General features: G+C 52.7%; 5 protein-coding genes across 5 annotated transcripts; 2 read left to right on the forward strand and 3 right to left on the reverse strand.

Annotated features, from left to right (window-relative positions):
- Positions 1-24: 24 nt before the first annotated feature.
- On the reverse strand, positions 25-3,895 carry M406DRAFT_344470 (NAD(P) transhydrogenase mitochondrial precursor; the record flags this gene model as incomplete). Its single annotated transcript, XM_040921979.1, has 4 exons — positions 25-261; positions 347-421; positions 527-3,623; positions 3,857-3,895. 4 exons carry the CDS (start codon positions 3,893-3,895, stop codon positions 227-229), a joined length of 3,246 nt encoding a protein of 1,081 aa, XP_040782028.1. The 3' UTR covers positions 25-226.
- Positions 3,896-6,322: 2,427 nt separating this feature from the next.
- On the reverse strand, positions 6,323-8,416 carry M406DRAFT_101098 (family 61 glycosyltransferase). Its single transcript, XM_040914943.1, has 2 exons — positions 8,289-8,416; positions 6,323-7,835 (listed from the first exon to the last, which is right to left on the reverse strand). Exon 2 carries the CDS (start codon positions 7,358-7,360, stop codon positions 6,401-6,403), a length of 960 nt encoding a protein of 319 aa, XP_040782410.1. The 5' UTR covers positions 7,361-7,835; positions 8,289-8,416; the 3' UTR covers positions 6,323-6,400.
- Positions 8,417-10,759: 2,343 nt separating this feature from the next.
- Positions 10,760-12,723, forward strand: M406DRAFT_349534 (uncharacterized protein; the record flags this gene model as incomplete). Its single annotated transcript, XM_040922475.1, has 3 exons — positions 10,760-10,998; positions 11,116-11,877; positions 11,979-12,723. 3 exons carry the CDS (start codon positions 10,760-10,762, stop codon positions 12,721-12,723), a joined length of 1,746 nt encoding a protein of 581 aa, XP_040782029.1.
- A 1,309-nt stretch (positions 12,724-14,032) lies between these two features.
- On the forward strand, positions 14,033-15,139 carry M406DRAFT_33426 (family 12 carbohydrate esterase; the record flags this gene model as incomplete). Its single annotated transcript, XM_040920918.1, has 4 exons — positions 14,033-14,299; positions 14,369-14,628; positions 14,727-14,856; positions 14,972-15,139. 4 exons carry the CDS (start codon positions 14,033-14,035, stop codon positions 15,137-15,139), a joined length of 825 nt encoding a protein of 274 aa, XP_040782030.1.
- Positions 15,140-15,485: 346 nt separating this feature from the next.
- Positions 15,486-16,959, reverse strand: M406DRAFT_320628 (uncharacterized protein). Its single transcript, XM_040919414.1, has 2 exons — positions 16,425-16,959; positions 15,486-16,314 (listed from the first exon to the last, which is right to left on the reverse strand). The coding sequence occupies exons 1-2, from the start codon at positions 16,776-16,778 to the stop codon at positions 15,757-15,759; spliced, it is 912 nt and encodes a 303-aa protein (XP_040782031.1). The 5' UTR covers positions 16,779-16,959; the 3' UTR covers positions 15,486-15,756.
- Positions 16,960-19,151: the final 2,192 nt, after the last annotated feature.

Below are 19,151 nucleotides of genomic sequence, written 5' to 3' on the forward strand. Positions count from 1 at the left end.
AGAGGTTCTGTTGCAATTTGATATGTGAGGAGAACATGTATAATTGGAAGAGAATTGGAAAGGAAAACCATCTACTATAGTCTCAGGAGGCGCAATTTCTACGTGATCAGGCAGATTGGACAAAGGGCCACATTCTATCAAGATAAACTTCTCCTGCTCCTCGTCTTGAGTGAACTCCGATAGTGAAGTAGCAGCAGTCTCCAGGGCTATAGAACCAAGAAAATTATCAAGACACTCGAGACTCGATCGCAGCTTTGAGTGCTATATTAAGAGATAGCCCAGATTAGTATGTGTTGGACCGCAGAGATTTTCACAAGTGCATGTTTTTGATCATCTGGACACTCACAGTCTGTACTGGTTTTGGCATCGCCAAATAGCATGCGGGTTCCAGGCATGTAGAACATGGGATTGGGCACGTCAGCTAGAGGGGGGGGAAAAAAAATTGTCAGCAGGGACAAAACTTAGCCAATGCAATGATGATGTAATCAATGAGGGCATAGCCTAGGAAAAAGAAGAGTCCACGTACCATAGCCACTCGCCATCCCACGCTTCATGACAATGGTCTGCTTGCTCTTCCAGGCGTGCAGGACTGGCATCCCCGCAATGGGGCTGCCGGGCTCCAGAGCAATAGGGTTGACGGTATCGTTTGCGCCAATCACCAGCGTGACGTCCGTGTCTCCAAAGTCATCATTGATCTCGTCCATCTCGAGCACAATGTCATAGGGCACGCTGGCCTCTGCGAGTAACACGTTGCACTGGCCAGGCATACGACCTGCGACAGGGTGGATCGCAAAGCGCACATTGATCCCCTTGGACCTCAGCATCTTGGTCATGTCAGAGATGGCATACTGCGCCTTGGCGACAGCCATACCGTACCCGACAACGATGATGACCGATTCGGCATTGACCAGCGAGTCTGCAACGTCCTCAACACTGGTTTGTGTCACGCTGCCCTCGATCTTGAAGTCGGACTGCTGAGGCGCGGCGATCCCGCCAAAGAGCACGTTCGTGAGGGAGCGATTCATGGCCACGCACATGATATACGATAGAATGGAGCCAGACACGCCGATCAGCGCCCCGACGGTCGTCAGCAGCGGATTCTCGAGCATGAAGCCTTCGGCGACCAGGGCAAAGCCCGAATAGGCATTGAGCACCGTGATGACGACAGGCATGTCAGCGCCACCGATGGCGGCCGTCGTCGTGTAGCCCTTGATGAAGGAGAGGGCCGTGTTCGCAGCGAGCGCACCGGCAGCAATCATAGGCGAGCCAGGTGCCATGGTCACAAAGGCGCCCATGGTGCCGACGTTGGCTGCAAGCAGGCCAGAGTTCAGAAGGTGTCGCCCGGGTAGGATGAGAGGGCGTGAGGACATCTTTGCGGCGAGCTTCAAGAACGCCACGATGGATCCGGTGAAGGTGATACCACCAATGAGAACACCCAAGTATGCAGTGACAAGATGCAGGGTCGAGACATGGTCGAGACTACCCATCACGCTGCCGATCGAGGTCAGCACGGCTGCCAGGCCCACGACAGAGTGAAGGGCAGCCACCGTCTGCGGCAGGTCGGTGGGCGTGATCCGCTTGCCAATCAAGAAGCCGAGGAGGCTGCCCACGGACGCCAGTATGCCAAATTGTGTCAGGACCTCGGGAGAGAACCCAACAGCCAACAGCGACGCCAGCACGCCAGACCCGACCCCGAGGACACCAAGGACGTTGCCCATCCGGGCGGTGGCCTGCGATGCAAGACTCGAGAGGGAGCTGATACACAGGATGGAGCTGACCATGTAGCCCGCCTGGACCAGACCTGCAGCGCCCGTCGAGGCGGCAGCCAGGTAGCCTCCACCAAAAACGACCGCAGGGATGGCGTACAGCCACGGGTACTCGGGAGGATCGGTAGGCCGCCTGAACATGTCCAGCATCCGCTTTGTGATGACGAACCCTCCCGACACGTTCACAAAGGCGAGCAGCACCGATGCAGCACCAAACATCTGGGGGATGGTCTCTGGCAGGTAGCCTCCGCCGAGGACGAAGAGACCACCAATCCCGACCATGCCAGAGATGGCATTGGTGACAGACATCAAGGGCGAGTGCAGAGCAGGCGTCACGCCCCAGACGACACGGTACCCAATCAGAGAGGCCAGACCAAAGGTGAAGACATTGTCCATGAACGCTGGCCCTGTCGCCTTGCCCAGGGCGAGAGCCGTGGCCATACCGCCAGTGACAAACCCAACCTCTCGTGAGGACTTCTGGAAGGGGGTCAGAGCGACAGTTTCGGCTTCCTTGGCAGCATTTGTTGACGGTGCAGCTGGAGGAGGCGGCGGAGCCGGGCGTGGCGCAGGTGGGAGGACGTCGCCTCGCAAGGTCACAATGGACCCTCTGACCACCTCATCTTCCAGATCGACGCCGAATTCCTTCTCAGCGGGGTTCATGGACAACAAGAACTTGGTGACGTTGTTCGAGTACAAGGTGGAGGACTGCGTAGGGAGCCTCGACGGAAGATCCGTGTAGCCAATAATCTTGACGTCGTGATACGTGACCATCTTTCCAGGCTCGGTTTTCTCACAGTTCCCGCCCGCCTCGGCGGCCAGGTCGACGACCACAGAGCCGGGTTTCATGATCTCGATCATGGATCTGGTGATGAGTTTGGGGGCAGGCCGTCCAGGGATCAGCGCGGTAGTGATGATGATGTCGACATCGCGAGCTTGCTCTGTGAAGAGCTTCATCTCGGCCTCGATAAATTCCTTGGACATCTCCTTGGCGTAGCCTCCAGCACCAGAGCCGTCCTCCTGGATGTCGACCTCGATGAACTCAGCGCCCAGAGATTGGACCTGTTCGCGAGCGGCAGGACGTGTATCAAAGCCTCGGACGATGGCACCCATCCTCCGCGCGGTGGCGATGGCACTCAGGCCTGCGACACCGGCTCCGATGATGAGAACCTTACAGGGTGGGATCTTTCCGGCAGCGGTCACCTGACCAGTCAAGAAGCGGCCGAAGTTGTTAGAAGCCTCGAGAACAGCCTTGTAGCCGGCGATGTTCGCCATAGACGAGAGGGCGTCGAAGACCTGCGCTCGGCTGATACGCGGGATCATATCCATGGCAAACGCGGTAGCCTTCTTGGCAGCAATCTTCTGGACCAAGTCCTTGTTCTGCGCCGGCTGGAGGAAGCTGATGATGGTCTGGTCCTTCTGCATCTTGTCCACCTCGGCGGGACTTGGTCCACGGACCTTGAGGACAATATCTGCCTGTTTCCAGACGGAGGAATCGTCATCCACCAGGGTAGCACCGGCCTTGTCGTAGGCCTCATCCGGGAAATCAGCCTGCGCGCCAGCACCGCGCTCCACGAGGACCTTGGAGAAGCCCTTCTTGAGCAGGAGAGCAACATTTTGCGGAGTGAGAGCCACGCGCCTCTCGTGAGCATAGGTCTCGCGAGGAACGCCAATGGTCAGGCTGGAGTAGGGTTTCGTCTGGGGGACGACCTTGGTGGAGTACTGAGCACCAGAAGCTGCGGCTACTGCTGCGGCTGCTGTTGGCGGTGGCGGTGCCGGAATGTTGGACAGGACGGATGCATGGCGGACAAGCTGGAGCGGTTGCTTCGTGCGGATGGCAAGGGCGAGGGAGGGCGAGCTCTGCTTGGTTCCCCGGCCACGAGACGAGTGCAGTGGACGTTGATGCTGCTTCGCAGGACGAGTCTGGCAATTGAGGACAGGAGCAATGTCTATGGGAGGCGATTAGAATGACAAATGCATGTCATGTGTGGATGAGAGAAGAGACGATGGCCTGCAAGAAGCTTACCTAGAACATGGGATGAGCCAAGGAGGAGAGACGCAATGGTCACGGTCGGGGCGGAGGAAACATGAACTCGGTGGGCCAGTGCTGGCCGGAACAGAGGCCAAGACATGATTGAATGCTGACGGACCAGGCGAAAAAGGACTGCCCTGCAGACACACACGCCTTAGTTGATATGAATCATCTGCTGCCGCACGAGGGCTGATCTAGAGCATCGCAGTGTATGTTTTCAGAAAAAAGTCCCAGGAAATCCTGTGGAGGATAGCTGACGAAGTTTATGATAGCAAAGAGGCAACGCTGTAATGAGTGAGTCCTCAACTGCTCACACGAGATCGAGAGCCTGAAGAGCTCACATCTGTGCAGAGGGCGGCGTGAGGGAGCTACAATAGGAATGGATGGGTTGTGAGGAGGAGGAGGAGGGAAAGAAGGAAAGGAAAAAAAAGACAAGATGAGGGAGGATGGCTGGTGAGCTGGCTTGTGATGAACGTGTTGTTTTGGATCAACGAGCTTGCTTTACTCCAGGCTCGGCAGGAAAGGCAGGAAGAAAGGGCCGATCAACCATGTCTAGCCGCTTTACCCCTCCTCTTTTCTCCGCGTTGCTCTCCATCCCGAGTAAGAGATGGGCATCTGATGCGGCACCCAAAAGAGCTGCTGCTTTGGTTTCTCCTCATTTCGACCAAGGGGGGTCAGTCAGGCCATGGCATGGAGGTGCGACGCGGGTATAAGGTAGCATTCGTAGCAGCAACACGCAATGACACGCCCACGGTTGGAGACCCGCCCCCGCATTTTAGTCACAAGTACAACTTTGAACGCTGTAGGGTCTTGGGACACTTTAACGTCATCTCAGACCCTGTAACTACAGGGGTGTGTGCCACCCTTTCCCTTTCGATCAGGGGGCTCTCCTCCTCATCCTCTCATACCAGAGAATTTACCGTACTTACTTGGTACAATTTGGTTATTACTGTGTATTGCCACAATATATTGATATATATGTACCCTAGATATCATGCAATTGTAGGATTTCATGTCTATTGGCTTGGCTAGGTTGTTCTCTGGAGTCCACATGATCCGAGAGAATGAGACAACCTTCTTCAACAATTCCCAATGTTACCTCAGCACTTATTTTCATCCCATTCCATTGATACGGCCCATTAAACTTCTCTCGAGCCTCCATAAACCGTCCATTGACTTTCCATCGAGGAACCACAATCTCAGCCGCCTAAAGCCAGCTCTTTCGATGAGCCGGCGACATCGAGATCAGGAGCAGCAAAAGTCTAACTCCCAAAGGTCTGACTAGAAATAGAGGGGATTATGCCGGAAACGCTTAAACCAACACTGCAGCCAAGGCAGATGCTCGCATATCATGCATGAACAAGGATTCACTACCGTTCCAGGTTCGAGAAAGTGTCCTTGGCGAGGACAAAGGCAACATGCGGCGTTAGGATGGAAATAGTTGATATAGATATCGTTGTATCGCATTCAAAGTGCTTTACTTGACGCCTGTACATAATAATCACTTCTATTATTTCTTTGTCTTTTCATCAGTCTGAATAGTCTCCCTGGGCAAGTCTTGAACATACACTCACCACGCCGTATTGCAGAACGTGACGCAAGCGTGGTAATTTTGTTGGCGCGCTATAAGCGCCTGCTATACCTGACGACGACGGAGTCAGAGAAGTTGCCAGGTACGAAAGATTGTACATACTCGAGCCATCAAGCACTATCTTAGACAAGAGATCACGTACGTTGCGAAAGAGGGTCATAGGAGGTTCCTAGAGGGCCAAGAGATGTAGGTAATCGAGGATATGCCCAATGTCTTCAGTTGCCCGGCCTGTAACTTTTTTCGTTGAACCGTAGCAAGCAGCGATCCAAGAATGTCTGAAGAAGAAGGCGTTCGCTGTGAGATATTGAATTGCCTGTTTCGGGAACCGATTGTGACCAAGTGACACTGTGACACTGAGAAAGCGATGGAAAAGGCTCACGCATCATGAAAGAAACGAACCTCGCAAGTAGAATTGAGTGGGTAATTAGGCTTTGATAGAAAGCTTGGAGACTTGCTGTGTATGTATTTGGGACAAACGAGATGGCCATAATGACCTGGCGTATATTTCCATAGCATTCATGTATCGTAAATATGATATAATTGAGGAGAGTAGATTTATTGCAGTGCATTTGCACTAGGCAGATACTTGTTGATGCATGTGTCTGGAGTGATCAACAAGCTCTCCGTCCAGAACAATGATATCTCACTCGGATAATCGGGCGAGTTTGAGGTTTGGACCCAGGAAAATAGTGCAGGTGAGGAGATAAATCGAGCCACACCCTTTCCAGAGATGTGTATTGATGGATTGATTTTGAACAAAACATTTCCACACAAGTTGTCGACGATGCCCCTGGAGGAACTAACTTTGTATATTGAAATGAAGTGTTGGGAAAAGTGTCTATTGGTATCACACAAGCCCCCGCTCAACATCACAACATGGAGGCACAATGGATTCCTGAACAGCAGATGTGGTAGTAATGAAGTACATGTAACTGTCATAGCAGTAACTGCGTCAAATTGGTATCTATTTCTACCAGACTCCCAAAACGCCTCAGTGAAGAAAGTCTACCAGTCTCATTTATCCACATCATAGTTATTCCGACCCTTGTTGTACATGCTCTTGATCGCAAGGTCCATGACCTCGAGGAACCGCTCCTCCTCGATAGCAACATCATCATGCTGCCAGCTGCCCGAGACCGCAGGGGGCTTGGTGCCGTGTGTGCTGAAATAGTCATGTCCCAGCGCCCCGGCAAAGTTCCGGAAGCCCTTGTGGTTCAGGACCTCGGGCAGGATCTCGACCATGGCCGAGTGTTCCTTCATCCACAGGCCGTGCGTGAGCCCGGCCCCGTGCACGCCGGCGAGGACGTCCGAGTTGCGCACCAGTCGGATCTGTTCTGGGAAAGGCAAGGCGGCGAGATCGACTACATTGATGACGGCGTGCTTGTACCGGTTCCGCAGCGCGGCCAGGTGGCGGTCCATGTCGACGAGCCTGCGCTGTTCTCGTCGGTCGATGAAGGTGACAACCACCTTGTCTTCCCCGTCGAGGGTGTCCGGGATGTCGTAGTGATGAAGCACCCTCCAGGAAAAGGTTCGGAGGAGGTCAGAGTGGGCGCATGGGTTTGGGTCCCAGTCACCCTGCCAGAGTGGATTGCTGGCACCCGGTAGAGGGATGATCACATTGCCGGCTAGTGCGTCGTCGTCTGCTGGAAGCTCGTTGATTCGGACGATGGGCTTCTTGGCAAACAACTGCCAGAGGTCAAAGTACGGGCCATCCTTCCTCTCGTCCAGGATCACCACCTGCGTGTTTTCCGCGTCCAGAGGCGTGAAGAAGGCGGGTCCTTGTTCCCCATCACGTGGTGACATCTGGAGAACGTCCATGCTCAGGCTGAGGGACAGGATCTCAAGCAGACAATGCCACGGGTTCAGCTCGCCCTCCCGCTTGATCAGGACTGTGAACTTTTCCGGCTTGTTGTTATCACCCTGTGGTGAAAGGTCCACATCCTTGTTGACACGCAGATCGATTGCCTTGTCCATGACCACTCGCGGCCCTGTCTCGTACCAATATCTGCTGAAGCTGTGCAGCGAGACCGACGACTCGTTCGTCTCCACCCCCCATGGTTCGATCGTCTCACAGTCCAGCTTGAATTTCTTGCTGGCCTGGTCGAAACGGGCACCCTGCCCAATGCAGAAAGAGTCGGTCCGGTCCTTTGCCGTCTTGACGTGAAAACAGGTCAGCTGCGACTGCGACTCGGCAGAGCAGTAGGTTGCCCTGGTGCGCCGGAGCTCTTCAAGGTACGGCACCCCGAGGCGCAGCTCACACACCGACGACTGCTCGTTCACGTGCCCATAGTCATCTGAGAGTGCTGCCAGCGAGATCTGTGGTGATGATGATGATGATGATGATGATGATGATGATGATGGCGAGGGGCTCGCCAGCGGTGGGGCGGCAGTGACATCGCTAGTCAGTCCGGGGAGGGACCACTCGGCAGGAGTGTAGCCAATCCGTAGGCTTCGCAATGTCAGAACAATCAGGATGGAGGCAAAGATGAACACGGCCGAATAGGTGAAGCGCCGGTTCGTAAACAAGAGACGCGAGAACATTGTATGCGAGGAGGATCCAGGGATGCCCGAGCCTGTCCAGCTCGTCTTCCCCAGGAAAGAAGATGTGGTAAAGGACATGACCGGCCTTAGTCCGTTGCCGGGCAGAGGAGGAAGACCGTCAAGAGCGAGTCTGGAAGGCCAACAACGCTCTGGCCAGGATTCTGTCCATGTGGGAAGAAGTGGACTGACTGACTGACTGACTGACTGGGCTGACCAGGCACGTGACAAAAGGGTGCAGAGACAAGCCTGTCAACTTGACAAGTTGTAAAGCCACAAGGGGCAGTGTGGGGAGGGACTTCTGTCCTGCAGCGCGTCTGAACGGCCATAAAAGGGGGGGGGGGGGCAGCGCAGGTCGTCTTACGGTGTACTGTAGATCGGTGTTCAAAGGATTTTGTCTTTGTCTCGAACGACGCATGGGGTATCCTGAACGGCAGCAAATAAAAAAAATAAAAAAGGACTCAACCCTTGCGCGAAGGAGCTGAAGGTACCCATCTTTGCGTCCTTCGTGGGGCAGGGGTCGAAAAATGCAGGTGTGGTGTGTCGTGTGGTATTACCGTAATCCTACGTAGCCATGCTGCATGCTGCGGAGATCCAATTCCCTGGGACGAATCAAATGTCAACTTGGGCCGCTGCTGGTCTTATTTTGGGCTCACAAGAGCGCTTAACTAGTTTCTTACTGCAGCTTTCCCAGGATTGCGCAACAATACTTTTTGCTCGCCTCAGTCGTCTCACACCGAGGGGAGGCAAAAGAGGTAACCAAACACTCTCGCTAGGTGATAAGAAACATGACTAGGGAGGAAGAACGGTTGTTGAGGTCGTGAAGCACGAATTAATAAATAAGGCGTCCAAGCAGGTTGGCATATTGTGTGTGCTGGCCACTCCTTTTTTCTTCTTCTTCTTCTTCTGGTAAAAGCTCCACAACCGGCTATCGCTTAGAAGCATTGCGTTAGTGTAACAATTATAGCCCGGTCTATCTACCGTGCGCGCAGGCTGCAGCTTTTCATCTGAGGGGATCGAGTTACAGATACAGAGAGTCAGAAATAACGTCCAGGCGCGTGGAAATGTAATAACATCACCTGGGAATAGAACAGAGACCAGAATACTCGTCTATTTTCTCGGTTCCTAAGCTTCTGGCAATTTGGCTTATAGTGTTACCCGTGCTTGAACCTATAAGTGATTTATAGTAAAAACAGAAAAAAAGCACAGTGTCGCCACGACGCTCAAGGTGGATCTGTACCAACAAGCGCCCCCACAGCTTTCTAGTATCAGTTGAAGCGCCATAAGAAAATATGAAGAAGAGGGTATTTTGCGATCTATGCATAAGGCCAAGCCTATCTTCTTTATTGGAGTCTGGCCGGCGAGGCTTGCAAGTGCCCTACACCCTTATATGGTCCCACCCCCGGGTAGAAACCTGGCAGGATACAGAGAGAGAGAAGCAGAGAAGGACTTGATTTTCGGTCAGCAGGGGGCCAAAAGGACAATGGGAGGAAGCCCTTGATAAGAGGTATTGCTGTACAGCAGTAGGACAACGTCTGCACTCGGATCTCCGGAAATAATGGACCAGGTCGTAACATCCTTATTCATTATGCACTTCACACCCTCAACGACATGTACGGGAGGGGCTTAAGGCTCAGCACCAGAAGATATGTCTTCCCACCTCCCTCGCTTCTCCAGGCGCGACTCCTCTCAACAATCCACAGCAAACACACACGCACACAGTATCGGAGCACACTTGCTCCACTACTCGCGCACCGCTTGTCCGCACAGTTTGCCCTGGCCCTGGAGGGGGGAAGCTCCACGCCATGCGGCTGAAGTTCGATGCTCCAATGCACAGTGCAGTAATGTGGTTCATCATCGGGCAACCCCTTTAATTACCGCCCATTCATGATAGTAGTGACCTACCTTCTTCTCAGAGGTAGCCTTCCAAACTTGCTGTACCGGTACTGGCGGCAATCGATCTTTCTTGAAAAGGCACCACTACTATGCCTGTACTACGTACCCATAAACGCCACAAGTTGGTGGGGATCACATCTGGTCCCAAGACGCACACACCCCCCGACCCCCTTTCCCGAGGAGCCGGAGAGGCAACTCTGCAAGCACAAGTCAGGATCTGGATCCTCTGGCACCCTACCATACTACCCAGCGGCTGAAAACCCCCTGGTCTCGCTCTGCGAGTTTTCCACTGAAACTCGTGGTGATGCAGCAAGTCTACACATGAGACCTCGTAAAGTGTCTTCGTAACCGCCCGTTTTTATATATGTATCAGACAGGACTTTTTCAAAAGGAATTCCGCTCTGTCTGTTGGGACCTGTGCCATAGAACTGCCGGTATCTACATTATACCTGGGGAGACACTTAATCACCATGTGGGGCAGTGTCTGGTGTCGATCCTTGTTAACAATCTGACAGGCAGACACTTTTAGAGGGAGAGAGGAGCAGGAGGGAATAGGCCAGGCGCACTTTTGACGCTGCGGGCATTCACCTTCTAAGAAGCGGGTCCCAAATCCTTCGAGAGAGATAGAAGGAAAAAAAGAAAAAGGAAAAAAAAATAAGAGGTGAGACTTGCGTCAGAGGGTCACGCAGTTCCATAGAGTCTCTTGCCGGTTTTCTCCATCTTGACATTCGTTTTCTGGCCCAGCTCGCGTGCTTCCTTTGTTTTCCCCCCTTCCCCGCCGGGGTGATCTTCACGACCTTTGAAGCACATCTCTCTGTGCTATTGGGGCTTTTGCGTGTGCTGGCTCTTTTCTGGGTCATTTTGATCTTGCAGAATAAGAAAAAGGAAAAATAAATAGGGGAAAAACCAAAAGGGAAAGAAAGGAAGAAGAAGAAAAAGATGGATACTTCGATTGCGCGTTTCTGCGGTGTGGTCATACTCGCAGCATCATGTTTCCCAACTACTGTGGTGGCACAGTCCTCGAGCACGACCGACTCTTCATCACAATGTACTCCCACGCCCATATCTGCCGTCATCTCCAACGTCACTGTCGCCAATTCACCAAATGATGCACAAGTGAGAGGCGTGGCAATCAGTGTGGGGACGCCGGCACAAGATTTTGCTTTCATGCCCTATCCGTAAGCATTTCTCTCTCTCTCTCTTTTCTTTGCTGCGCTGCAACATGCATCTCCTCCCCTTGTATGAGATGGTGATCCCTCTTTGCTAACATGTCGCCTACGTAGATGGAACAACAGTCTTCTCTATGACTCGACTAATTTGTGCGATGCGCTCTCAGCCGAAAGCCAGACGGCTTGCATCTCAAGGAGAGGCGGCGCCTACGACCCAGTCGCCTCCAAAACGCAGAAGCAGGGTGACTCCGATGCCACGGCAACCGACCCAAGCCCCTTTCCTTCAACGTCCATCTTCAGTGACATCTGGAACTTGAACGAAGACACTGCCCTGTCCAACTTTACCTTTGGCGTCCCGCTCAATGACTGGCAAGAGCAGTTCTATTATCCGCAGGCCGTCATCGGACTGGGGCCCAACTCGACGTTTCTGAACGAGCTCAAGGCCAACGACATGATCTCCTCGCGCACGTATTCTTTCTTCTGGGGCGAGGATGGGACGACTGGCACGTCGAACGGGAGCCTCGTCTTTGGTGGTTACGACCAGAACAAGATCTCAGGATCGGCGACGAGCAACTACACCGGCAAGCTGAACTACACAGCTTGCCTGTGGGGGATGTCGGTGGACATCTCAGAGCTCAGCCTCTTCTTCCACAACGGCACATCAGCAAGCCTCTTTGACTCGACGAGTAACGACGAGTCTGCGACGAAGCTCACTGGGTGCATTGATCTCGGCTGCCCAGGCATGTTCGACATGTCTGACTATGATTATTTCGAGAACTTTGCCTATTACACAAACTATACCAGCTTTTTCGAATATGCCGGTACAGGTGATATGCGGTCTACCGGTCTCAACTTCTGGGACTCATTGTACCTAGAGGATGATAACCCGTACGTTCATACCTTGCTCGATCTGGTCAAGAGATAAAATATCAAAGACCGAAGAAAAAAAGATTGAAAATTTGGAAGACCAGATGCTGACCATGACACAGATTTACTGGGGACATAGACGTCACAATCGAGGGCGGCCCCTCTGTGACCGTCACTAACGACCAGTTCATCGTCCCTCACGTCTACATGGACGACGACACCGGCCTGTTTCTCCAGAATAACAGCCAGTCAGACCTCCTCATCAACTCTGTCGCCACCGACGGCTACCCGCTCCGGATGTGCCGCCACTTCATGACGTTCGTGTACGTCATGGTGAACCTGGACGCCGGCGAGTTCACCGTCTGGGCCGCCAACTCCCAGAGCAACAGCGAGACCCTCGTCGCCGTCGACGAGGCCAACAATGTCCTCGAGAACTCAGCCGTCTGCACGAGCACATCGCCCTCGACAGGATCGGGCTCCTCGGGATCGCAGGGCGACTCGACCTCCGTGACCCAAAGCTCCTCCCTCTCGGGCGGTGCCATCGCCGGTATTGCCATCGGCGCCGTCGCGGGCGTGGCGCTGGTCGGGGCCGGCATCTGGTTCTTCCTCAGGCGCAGGAGGGCAGAAAAGCCGCTGGACGCCGCCGGTGGCGGCCCACCCAACTACTCGGACCATCCGAACGAGATCTCGCCGTACGACGAGGCGGCCGCCAAGCACAACAATCAGAACGGTGTGCCCAACACCGCCGAGCTCTTCTCGGGGCAGGACAACGAGCGGAGGTCAGAGCTGTTGGCGTCGACTGGGGCGGCGGAGGAGCGAAGGTCAGAGCTGTTGGCCTCAAATGCGTTCAGAGCCGAACTGGAGTAGATGAGGTGTGTGTTTGTAAGATGTTGGAACACGCTCTCCTCTGTGAAGAAGAAAGAGAAGAAGAAGAAAAGAAATCCGTGACAGCCACCGCGGGCCATGTGTGGCTAGCAGCTGGTCTTGGTTGTCATTATACAGAACGAGATATGGCTCTGGGCCTTGATGCGGTCCTTTAGTGGGAGAATGAGGATTGTGGAGATATTATAATGAGGCTTGCCTATACCACCTTTCTGTTTATTTACTGTTGATTAGATACCATTTTTGTTTCACGTCAATTAATTCGGCATAGCCTTAGACTTTGTGGTAATTACTCAACAAGCAACTACACAACAATGGTGCTCTCAAAAACCATGCAGCTCTGGTTCATCCTGCTCGGAGTGAGGTCTCATCGCAGTGGGCCGAAAGTATGGCAACCGTCGGCTTTTTACAAGCAGTCAAGCACATCATCAACTTCTGACGCCTTTTGACTCTTCATCGCCAGAGCCGCCGCGGGTTTCTAGAGACATTTTAAAGAGAGACTCAAGAGGAAAGCAAGTGTGGCCGGGTAGTTAAGGTAAAAAGAAAAAGAGTTGTAGTAGTTTGCGTATGAGGCGGAGAGGGGCCGTTGGTGGCTTCGGAGACATACCTCTAAGGGCTCCGGAATATTGAAATGCATCTGTATTGTGCAGGTGGGTTAGGCGAGGTAATTATGGTCCTGATTCGAGTGACTCTCCGTGCTTTGCGCCCTTGCTATTTGGTTTCAGACCGTCATTGCAACCCTTCATTGGCGGCATTTAGACGCATACTCCGGCTGGGGTGGGCCTGCATTGTGCTCACGGGTCTGCCCAGAATGGAAAGTCAAAACAGATCATCTGGACAATGTTCCTTTTCCCCGGATTCCCCTCAGTACCGGCATAGGGCAACGCCAAAGCATCTTGTGCACATCGTGAATGGTGGGAGAATTGAAGGCTTGCGGGTAAATCCACATCATTGTATACATAAACTACCTAATCTTGAGTCCCCTTCTGACGTATCACACAACCAAAGAAACTCTAATTTTCTTCTTTCCCTTTCTTTCATCCCACTCTACATCTTGGTACCGTGCCTGCTGCGGAGGCTGGAAACCGAGATCAAACGAGTCAATAGGTGATGGCGTAATTAATATTGAAGCCCACAGAGCGGGTTATTATATAAATCTCAGCAGGGAGCCATAAACTGCCAAGAACAATATCTATCTGAGACAATCCAAAGTTTCTCTCTTCAAGTCCTCACACTATTGCTGTGGTGTTATTGCAATTCCCAAAAGTGCTAAAAGCAAAAAGAAGAAAGCAGAATGCGCTATTCACCAACCCTCTTGTCAGGCCTGCTCAGCCTTGCGCCAAGCGCACTGGCCGTGACCAACATCTGGCTGGCTGGAGACAGCACGATGGCTCCAGGTGGCGGCGGTACTGGTACTGAAGGTTGGGGCCAGTATCTCAAGTACTCGTTCGAATCGTCCGAGTATGTTGTGAACAACGAGGCAATAGCAGGACGGTCAGCCCGTTCTTACTGGAGAGAGGGGCGCTTCCAGGCGATAGCCGATGAGCTCTCGTCAGGAGATGTGAGTTGAATACCGCAGACTACTGGGTCTCTGCTTAAAGATTCGTATCCACTGACTTTTGTGTTATAGTGGGTTGTGATCGAGCTTGGTCACAATGACGGCGGCAGCCTTTCTGACGACGACGGCCTCACCGACTGCCCCGGCTCAGGAGCCCAAATATGCTATTCGGAATACGACGGCGTCAACGAGACCATCTACACATACCCAGCATATCTCGAGATGGCTTCTAAGTTGTACCTCGCCAAGGGCGCAAAGGTGATCATCAGCTCTCCAACACCAGACAACCCATGGGAGACGGGCACTTTCACCTGGGTTCCCAATCGCTTTGAGTATTACCCTTGGTGAGTTCCCTGTTAAATCCTTATTGGGGGCCGTTGTCTCGCTCGCTCGAAGGGATGTCGCCGACTGATAATTGTTCGCCAACTAGGTATGCCACTCAAGTTCTGGGTGGGCCGTCTGCCGGCGTCTACTTTGTCTCTCACGGTGACTATGCTGCCCAGCTCGAGAAGAACCTGGGCGCCACTGTTACTGATGAGAATTTCCCGCTCGACCACACCGTAAGTACCATGAACCAAGTCCTCTCTGCTCTGTCTGGGTCACGGAAAAGAGAAGAAAAGAAAACACCAACCAAAAGATCTGCGTTGCTGACTCCTCCCGAACCAACCAATGTAGCATACCGCGCCCTATCTGGCCAATCTCGTGGCTGGCGCCTTTGTACTGGGCCTCAAGTGTGGTACAAGTGCCCTAGGTGCGGCAGCGATCAATTCCACAGCCTCGCTAGAGGCAACGGACTTGGGAGATTGTATCTCGTGGAACAGCACCATCTCGGCTCTGATCTAAATCCGGAGTGATCGACTGTCCTCTGATACGCATTGCTTCTGACTTCGAGGCCTCTCTCTATTGCATGACGGTGGCGCACTATAGGCTTACTTGGCATATTCATTACTACCCGACCTTCAGCAGGGTGTCATTGCCAGAGCGGGCTTTGGATAAGTAGTTTCGAGTTCGAGAGATCACAGCATCTCGGAAATTGGACGCATCAGCTTGGGTGGTGCCCTGAGACAACGTTACTGTCGATCGTTTGGGGGGGGGGGGGGCTTTCTTGTATGGAACAAAGCATTAGAGGACCTTCTGAACTCTGCATTTTCCTTCCTTCTTTTTCATTTCTGTGTCTCATTTTTTTTTTCAAGCCCCTTGGCTTTATCCTAGTCATTTGACATGAACACATCTACTTGAGTAGCTAGCATTTGCCACGCATGTGTGGAATATATACCATAATGAACCAAAGAAAACCTGAAAGCTCTCAGTGAAAACTTTCGCCACTTGCCCCTTGCTGTATCCGTAACGCCAGAAATTGCAGAGAAGAGTGCTAAAATAAATCTCAAGGTATCAAAAAGCTGCAGGCGACAACACCAATAGAGAGAGAAAGCAAAGAGATAACCGTGGGACACGACCCATTAGTCTCCAGACCCCGTCCCTGAGTAGCCCTGCAGCGATGGACAATCCAGCCCATTATACTCTATGAAAGGGGTATCAATCAAAACGCCAAACACATCGCCCACACCAGCACTAGCATCCAAAGGTGGAAGATTCGAGAAGATGGTGCCCTTCACCGGCACCGGCGCGAACTGTCCCTGGCTGAGCGTCGAGTTGAACAGGCGGACCTGGCTGTCGCAGAGCGAGCCATTCCCGAAGATGGGCTGGTTTGTAACGTTCTGGAAGAACGTTGTCGGGTACGGACTGGCGGTGTCCTGGGCCAGGGCAGAGAACTCGAGGCTGGCGTATATGCCCGAACTGTCGGTTGCGTTGCCGGTAAAGTAGACAGAGCCATTGGCTTTGCTCCCGTAGGCGTCGCAGGCCGGGTCGAATGTTGCGGGGAAGACGATTGTGCCGTATGCTCTGGAGCCGTTGACGGCTATCTCGTTGTCTGCACTGATCATCTGGGCCGGTGCCCATATGAAAGACGAGAAGCCGTCGCCGAGCAGGTCGACGAAGGGAAAGGACCAGCCTGCACGCTGTGGGGGTTTCCGTTAGTGATGATGTGGTAGTTTTATCATGTAGTGTTGGTGCTATTCATCCTTCCCGACCATGCAATTCCTGATTTACTAGGTATTGTATAACTTACTTGGAAGTCTGGTAAAGAATAGCTGATCGCAGCGAGCTGTATGTCGTGGTCCAAGCCCGCCTGCATCAAGACGGGATACATGTCCGCCGGGAAGCTGGGTAACAGATCGTGGTAGGCATCCTCAAGAATAGCATATTGTGCGGGAATCAATTTCCTTGCTGTATCAAGTGGTATCGGGACGATAGCGAGCGTGGTATTCAAGGTTCCAGTGACGGAATCGGCATACTGCTGGGCTATGGGGTTCGGCTGGCTGCTCGAGGTGCATGCGTCTTGGGCTGCGGTTGCCACCAAGAGGGACGAGAGAAGGAGTGTTGCTGCGGCGGCGGTGATGTTCAGGACTTTGAGGCGAGACATATTCAGCCAGGACAGATGATTGCGATTCGGCTCATCCATGAGGAACTTCTTGAGAAATGAATGGAATGGTAGAGATAGGAAAACCAAGAGGATGTGCCAGTCAAGCCCATTCTTCCTCAAGCATATTATCTCAATACGCTCTTTGGAATCTTTGTACTCCTTTTGGGGGGGGGGGGGTAGGTAGAGATCGTGGGTGGATGTCGAGGTTCATAGAACCCAGAACAACTCTTACTACCGGGCTGTCATTTTGTTTATGAAACAAACCTCAGTGTAGATCTTTGGGGTCTGGGCCCTGGCGTCCTAGAGACGGATCATCACCTTTCCAGCGCCGAAGCATGACCACATGAAAAAGAAAAGTAATGAACGCCTCAGGGACAGACGGGGTTGGTGATGGAGACTCTTTGGTACACCCCACCCACACGGGAGGACTAACAGCGTAGTGTAAATTCAGGGACGGGATGTTTGGTTTCCGAAGCTTTTTTGTCTGCGGTTGAAACGACTATTGGCTGAAACTGATCAAAGAACCGGAACCAAGCCATTGCATCCTAGGAGTCCGCCCTATGACTTTGCACAAGGCATATTCTGCGGGGTTTGAAATAAGTAGTCGTCCTGAAGGATTCTGTAGGTAAGTAAAGTAGGTGTGTATACTACTAGGTGAACAGATGAGATGACTATTTCCAGATGGACTGGTTGACTATGGCGCCATGATGCGGTGGAGTTCTTGAATGGCCTTGTCAGCACGGATGTGTAGCAACCGGCAGGTAGATACAAGGGAGGAAGCCAGAATTGTAATGCTGCTTTGACAGAATGGCTTCATCTAGGACGGCTGTCGACCTTGTAGGTCCACAAAGCAGGTGATCAGGCTTTCCTAGTTCGAATGCAGTGGACGGTAAAGGAGGGAAGCGTGACTAAACAAACCAATTAAGGGCCACTTGCGAGTAGTATGGCGCCCCGTGTTTGGGTCGGTCGAACCCGGTCCCGCAGGAGGCGCCGGAACGTCGTCTATCCGGATGGACCCCCTGGATCCGGAAAGTGATATCTTTTGATTTTATTATTTTAGTTCTTCTTTTTGCAACGGTTGCCAGCCTCCTGCATCAGGCGGTAAATACCGTGCGGCCGTAGCACATCAATTTCACTGGTGACTGCAACACGATAGCTCGACAGGTGCTGGCAGCTCGCAAATGAAACACTAGGATACTTGTCACGGCGTATGGACGGGCAATGTATATCTGCTGGCTGCGAAAATAGTGGCCCAACAATTTGTTCTGTCCTAGGCCGTAGGAATATTCCCTTTCGTGATTCGAAATGGCCGATAGGCAGGCGGTGAAGCCACGCAAGTGTATTTGACCTGAAAGGGCAACAATCGAAGCGGGAAAGAAGGAAAAAAAAGAAAGAAAGCCCCCCCCCCCGGCTCTCGTTGTTCGCTCTTGTCTTTGGCTGTGGATCGTAATACATTCCCATTCTTGGGGAAAAGATCCAGCAGCAAAGCCACTGTGCTAGATTGTGATCGTTATCACGACGCATGCTTCGCAACCTTGCCTGTTGGCACCGACGGATTTGTCTTGATACTAATTTTGCCCAAGCTGAAAATGCTGATGAACATGATGAGCATGGCGCTTGGCCCACTCAAACCTTGTTCTCCAGAGGACTGATCGAGTGGGTGGCTCCTCTCCTCGACCACTCGTGCCAAACCCGGCGAAGACTCGGCGTAATCCTCGGACCTTGGGTTCTGCGTGATACACCTGAGCAATCTGAGCAATCTGAGCAATCATTTGCATGCGGGTCACATCATCGTACAACGTCGTGGTGTATCAGTCTTGAGGTCCGACAACCCTTCGCCCCTCCCCTCTATAACCCGGAGATGCTGCGACCCATTGGGGAAGATCCTTGAGGTGGCCCTGTGAGCAGCGATCTTCGGTGTCAAGGGCCACCCAGAGTGACCTAGTGATTGACCTGCTGTATGGTGAAACGCCACCCTCTGCCCTCGAAGGTGTAAGTCCAGTAGCCTATGTGGAGTCATGGTGAAAGGGAAACAGCATCTTTGCGTGGCCTTCTTATCGTGCGGCTGGATGGGATTTCAAAATTAACTTCGACGATGTTAGGCAGAAGTATTTCCTCGACGGATCTTTCAGCACCCAGGCACTCAATTCTCGCCAATAAAGGAAAGGTCCCGGGAAGGGTGAGGGTACAGTTCCTTCAGTACCCAGCCCGTGAGCAGACGCAGCTCTCGTGCTGGTGTTCAAGGCATTCAAGTGCCGGGTAATCGCTAGAATGCATGAAACAGATAGAGGCAAGACGCGTGTTTTAATCCTCGAGCGTAGACGCTTGTCATCAAGAAACCAGTCTCGCAGAAGACCGTACAAGACAATCTGT

Source organism: Cryphonectria parasitica (genome assembly GCF_011745365.1).
Source record: "Cryphonectria parasitica EP155 unplaced genomic scaffold M406scaffold_1, whole genome shotgun sequence".
In the NCBI taxonomy this organism is placed as follows: Eukaryota; Fungi; Ascomycota; class Sordariomycetes; order Diaporthales; family Cryphonectriaceae; genus Cryphonectria; species Cryphonectria parasitica.

Coding starts and splice junctions, on each gene's coding strand:
- M406DRAFT_101098 (XM_040914943.1), bottom strand. CDS start 7,360: ATGGACAAGGCAATCGATCTGCGTGTCAACAAGGATGTGGACCTTTCA.
- M406DRAFT_320628 (XM_040919414.1), bottom strand. CDS start 16,778: ATGTCTCGCCTCAAAGTCCTGAACATCACCGCCGCCGCAGCAACACTC. Junction 16,315..16,424: donor ATTCTTTACCAGACTTCCAA/GTAAGTTATACA, acceptor AAACCCCCACAG/CGTGCAGGCTGGTCCTTTCC.